General features: G+C 46.9%; 1 protein-coding gene across 3 annotated transcripts in view; it reads right to left on the bottom strand.

Moving 5' to 3' along the window:
* The window catches only part of SRGAP2 (SLIT-ROBO Rho GTPase activating protein 2), a 235,076-nt gene extending 229,773 nt beyond the window's left edge, over window positions 1-5,303 (bottom strand). Inside the window, exon 1 of one of the 3 annotated variants that reach the window (XM_007470702.1) lies at window positions 4,940-5,303. In XM_007470702.1, the coding sequence (XP_007470764.1) occupies window positions 4,940-5,006 (67 nt within the window). In that variant the 5' untranslated portion in view covers window positions 5,007-5,303. The remainder of the gene's footprint in view (window positions 1-4,939) is intronic. The other 2 variants (XM_007470700.1, XM_007470701.1) reach the window with 2 other exon arrangements.
* Window positions 5,304-5,684: the final 381 nt, after the last annotated feature.

Here is a 5,684-nt window from a genome sequence, read left to right as displayed (position 1 = left end):
CCCTACAACATGACATCATATTTTCCTAACAAAGCCCTCAGAGGTCTAGGGTCTAAAGTAATCACAATTCCCATGAAGAAAACCTCTCTTCTGGAAGGAGAACCCTACAGGTGCCACCAGCAGCCCACGTTTATCTAGAGTGAACAGAGGGAGTTTAGGAGTCAGGGGCTGAGCACCTGCTGATTTTAAAGGGTGTGGACCCTACATATCAGGGCCAGGTCAGACCCTGTAAACTTCAAAACAGAGAAATGATTAGGGCTTGTCTGGGCTGTCAGCCTGTGTGGTGCATAATTACCAGATGGGCTTCTCCAAAGGAAATTTCTGTTCCCATTCCCCAAGAAAATGCCTGAAATTGGAAAAGTTAAGGACCCCTCACAAACCTTGTTTCTAACCATTGCTACTTTGCACAGCACACAGCATCCCCAGCTCCTTGCCCACCACCTTCCTCCAGGGCCTTTTAACTTGGAGATACAGAGTACAGTACTTTAATTTTTCCAAGAGCTTCATTTTCTTCCAGGAGCTCACCTAACTTAGAGTCCTATTTTCCCTGAGCAAAGGAAGAGGTGCCTTCAATCATCTCACAGGAAGATGATAGCATCTGCTTGGGGATTCCAACGAGATGTTTTACTGCAGCTTTTCACAAACTGATTATATTTAAAGCTCCCTTGAGGAATGGGGGCTGGGAGGAAAGAAGCTTCGGAGAAGACCTTTGTTGGCAGGACTGAAGAACCGCTCACACCTCCCCGGGGAACAAGCTTGTTTAAATATCAGCAATCCGCATTCCCAAGTGTGTGTGCACACACAATATGTCTAAAGTTTTAAATTTCATCTCCTGCTCTGAAAGGGTCCTGAAAGGGTTAAACTGTTCCAAGCAAAGGCTTTTCTATCAAAATGCTCCAGATGGAAATTACAAAATTTCACTTCTCAGCTCTGTGGTGCTCACACACTGTTCTTCTAAGACATTAAAAAAAAAAAAAAAGACAAGACCCCTAATGTTCTCAAGAAAGAGAATTTGACGGCTCAGCACACAGTGCCACTCTGTTTCAGATGATTCCTCCTAGAATATTTGCATTAACTGTCAATCTCAAGTTTTCTGGGGGACAGTAAAAACTCAAGGTGTGGAGAGGGTACAGGAAAGGGAGCCTTAAACAAAGATAGGACAATAGCTGGGAGGGTTTGCTGTGATGTGAATTCATCCAAATGCCAGCTAGATTATCACCTCTTGTGATGGTTATGCCCTGCACCTTACCACCTTTTGCTGTTCCAATCCCAAAAGAAGCTAACTAACTAGAGGCCAAAAGGCCTCAGGTTATGACCATGAATCTGACCATGAATCTGTCAAGAATTTGCCAAGATTAATGTATATGAAGCACTTTGTAAATTGAGCCATGTACAAATACGAAGAGTATTATTGCTTTCGAGTCAGAGATTGAAAGGCATGAACTTTCAAAGGAATCTGAACACCCACAAACCAGAAACAATGATGGTTTTTAAGAAGTCGGCTCCAAGGCAGGCTAAGGAGTACGCCCTTCATAAAACACACTGGGGCAGGGTTGGGGCTGCAGTCTCAGAAGTCCCTCAGGGCACACGCAAGCAGGTGGTTTAAAGGGACCCAAAACCACAGGATAGACAGGGTCCCCCAAAGTCCATTAAGGGTCCCCTTGATTCAAACCATTCTGACTGAAAAGCAAGACCCAGGACTCTGGTCAGAAACATACAGAACAACAGCGGTCAACAATTAGACAGTTTACCTGTTCATTTTACAGAATGGGAAACTGAGTTCTAGAGGGTTTAAGTGACTAAACCAAGATACCTTTCACTACTACTGGAGGAACTTAAGCTAGAACTCAAGTTTCATCCTAGACTTGTTTCCTATCATTATAACTGGCACTTTGGGAGTGAAAAGGCAATGCGGCCTTAACGGTCATCCCATTTCAGCAGACCTTACTATTATTGAGCATTTACAAGTGCCAGACACTGTGCTAAATGATTTTGATATACTATCTCATTGAATCCTCACAACGACCTTAGGAAACACATATTATGTGGCCTATTTTCCAGGTTAGGATCCCGAGGCTTGGACAAGTCCGGTAACCTGCCCAAGGAGCGAGGCAAGCGAGTGACAGCACTGACATTTAAACCTGGATCCCTTTGACTCAAAAACTTGCACTCTTAACCACCAGACCAAAAAAGCAATTTTCTTTTTTATCTTGGCATCTATAAGAGAAGTAAGACTGGCAGCACTATGAGTCCCACACAACACATAAAAAGCTGAAACATCATAAATCTGTCCAAGGGTTTCCAGCTAGTAGGGGAGCAGAGCCAACCCAGAACCCGGGTCCTTTGTCTCCAAGTTCTATGATCTTCCATGGAGAACACAGACTCTAGAATGCAAGCTTCATGAGGGAGAGGACTTTTTCTTGTTCACTGCTACATCATCAGTCCCCAGAACCCATTGAAGGCACTTGGTAACTAGTTGATGAATAAAGTGGAGTCCACCTGCTGTGGTTTGGCTGTGTGACCTTGGGAGGGCTTCTTTAACCTTTCTAAGCCTCAGTTTCTTCATGCAGTGAATAGAGGATGAATATTCACCTCCACGTTTTAAGTGAAGATTAAATGAGACAATTCTTATAAAGCACTTGGGACAGGCTGGAACATAATGACCACCCAAAATGTAATCTATTATTATCACTATTACTACTATTATCCATTGTCAGACTTTGGCTTCTTAAGTTTTTTTTTCCCTACTCTGGTCAAATGATGTTTCATAATAATTATGAATAGAATAGAATAGAGAATTGGGAGTCAGTAACCTGCTTCTAGTTTCAGATCTACCACCACCTAGCTGTGTGACCTTGGACAAGCCTCTTTATTTCTCTGTACTCGCCTCAGCTGTAAATGAGGGACTAAACCATTCAAATTAGTCTCTTAAGCATTCACTGGGCACCTTCTCTGAGTAAGACATCATGCTCGGCCACCTATAAAATTCTATGATCCTGAATAGTGTTAATGAAAAGATATCAGTGCAAAGCAAAAGAGTCCCCTGCTTGTGGCAAGGGTGAAGACAAACCCCAAATAGTCAACTGCATTACATCATCTCAATGAGTAATGTTTGTAAATACACAAAGTATTTAATTGAGACACTTGTGAGAAATCCTTCACCAATACAGAATCAGCAGATACAGTTCTATTAATACCTATCAGTCCCGAACCTTCCAAAAAACAAACATGTAAATTCACTTTGCACCTTAGTCAAATGGCGTGCTTCTGGAGAGAACTCTGGGAGAGTCAAAGTTATTAATGCTCCCTATGGCAACAGTTAAGAATAGGATGTATTTAAAAAAAAAAAAAAAGAAAAAGAATGACATATCTGGTTAAAACTGCAGGGGGGAATTCCAGCAGCAAACTGCAGTGCATCTGGACAGGACACTGAGGCCAGTGGCTTATTGTTTACAAAAAGAGGCCTGGATTATGAACAGTGACAAGAGGCCAAGACCTCAGTTATACCTCACAACCACACCTCTCCCAATCCCAGTTCAACTGAAGCTCTCCATCAGTCAACTCCCCCATCTCTGTAATAAACCCACCAATATTTGCAGCCCAGTGGATAGAAGGTCCCTCAGGGCACCTCCAGCACTGACCAACCTGATGACATTAAAAAGATCCTACAGACACAGTGGGGACTTCAAACTACCTTCCAACCTTCCAAGAGATAAAGCAGCTGCCCATTTCAAACTCTAGCCCTACTCGCACCCCCTGCAATCATTAGAGGGGAGGCATGGCCCTTCCCAAGTCCTCTAGGATAGGAAAAGGTCTTCTCACATTGGTGCAGGGAAAGAAGGAGGGGCCCCTCCCTCTGTACTCCGAAACAAAGGAAAACCCAGAGCTCCAACCATGTGGTGTAACATTCAAGGCCACCCACCTCTCCCACTACCCAGCTGAAGTCTCAGTGGGCTAGAGCCACATGGCCGAGAAGGGACGGTGCCTTGCATAACCATATGCTGGGGCTCTTTAACAGGCGGGAACCCCTTCTATGGGAATTGCTGGTTAAAAAAGGCTATCTGGGAAGGGGTATTGATTCATGCACCAAGTCAGGCAGTGGACTAGATGTGCTAGCAGGTCACTTGATTTCTCTAGGTCCACATTTTGCTTTACCCCTCATATTTTTGCAGAGAGGTAAGCAGGCCTTTAAAAGCATGTATTCTGGAGCAGGGGACAACACAGAAGGGTTAAACAATTATGTCTTCCCATTCTCCAGACTCAGCACCACCCAGCAACAACCCAACTCCATTCAGGTTTAGGTGAGGGCGGAGACTGGGTGTGAGTGACCTTATTCTTTCTGTTCTCTGATCTCTGAATGCAGACAACCAGAGACCAGGCAGGTACAAGGTGCACCCAAGGTGGCCACAGACTTTCTGTGCCTGATGCCATAGCGAGTGTCATGTTTTGATATAGTGCATCAGAAAAAAAAACCCGCATCTCCCAGGGCTCTCCAAATGGTACACCTTCTCAAGGTTGCCTTTCTCTGCCTGGACTCCTCTTCAACCTCTGAAATAAATTCCCAAACACCTGTCAGATTTCAGTTGTCCTTCAAGGAAACCTGACCCAGACACCCAGAGGCAAATTGCCGCCTTTCTCTCTCCAAGAACCTCCTGCCCCTCCCCCCATCCTATTTAGCTTGGGGAAAAGGACTGCCAAAATAATGGCCAGCCCTACAGATAAATCTAAAGCCCGCTCCGAAAATTCCTTTCCAGAGCCTGTGGCCCCTGGCATGGCCAATCCCTCGGAGGCTCAGACCCGCATATTGAAACCACCTCTGGGGTCAGCCTGCCCCCACCTGCTCCACCCAAAGAAATGAACATCTTGCAAATCAGGGTGGAAATCCATGCCTCAATGGTCTACAGAGAATATGCATTATGCTATTTTTCAAAGCCCTTACCTTTGACCTGAGTATCGTACTCTGCTATAATCTCCTTATCCTTTTTGAATTTGGCTGGAGACGTCATGTTTTCCTTCTTTCTTCCAAATTCGAATTGTGAATTGATAAATCCACGGGAAAAATCCAACCACCGAAATCAATACCTCCAAGATCGCTTCTCCCAAAGGCAGAAGGGGCCCCCCGCGGTGGTCTCCAGCGCTCCGGGGAGCGCGGGCTGCGGGCTGGGCAGGCGGCTACGGCGGACACATGCAGACGGTGGGCGCTGGGGCCGGCGCGGCGGCGGTTGGTTCCTGAGCTAGAGCCCAAGCCGCAGCCTCAGCATTAGCCGGGGGAACTGCAGCGCCCGGAGGCTGGCCTGGGGTCTGACATCAACGACACAGGCGGGGAGTGGAAGTCCTTCCGCACAACATGGTGTGGGGGGCGCGGGGATGTGGACTCGCCCAGCTGGGTCCCCGGGAGGGAGTGGGTGCGTATCGGGGTGCCGGGGGAGGGCTGGGCGTGCTTCGCGGTTTTTTGTTGCACAGCCTCGAAGATGCTGCAAATCAAATCCCAAACGGGAGCCGCAGCAGCGCAGACTGGATCGGAAGTCGTTTGCTCCGGTTCACTTGCCTGTAAATGCCGGGAAAAGAGGAGGGGGCGATCAGCCCCAGCGCAGATCCTAATCGATGCGGGGGTGGGGTAAGGGAAGCCGTTTCCAGCCTGGCCAGGGCCCATTCATCTCAGCCAAACGCCGCCCGGCCCGCAG

Source organism: Lipotes vexillifer, unplaced genomic scaffold (assembly GCF_000442215.2).
Source record: "Lipotes vexillifer unplaced genomic scaffold, Lipotes_vexillifer_v1.1 scaffold1122, whole genome shotgun sequence".
In the NCBI taxonomy this organism is placed as follows: domain Eukaryota; kingdom Metazoa; phylum Chordata; class Mammalia; order Artiodactyla; family Lipotidae; genus Lipotes; species Lipotes vexillifer.
This window is presented reverse-complemented; position numbering and strand designations above follow the sequence as displayed.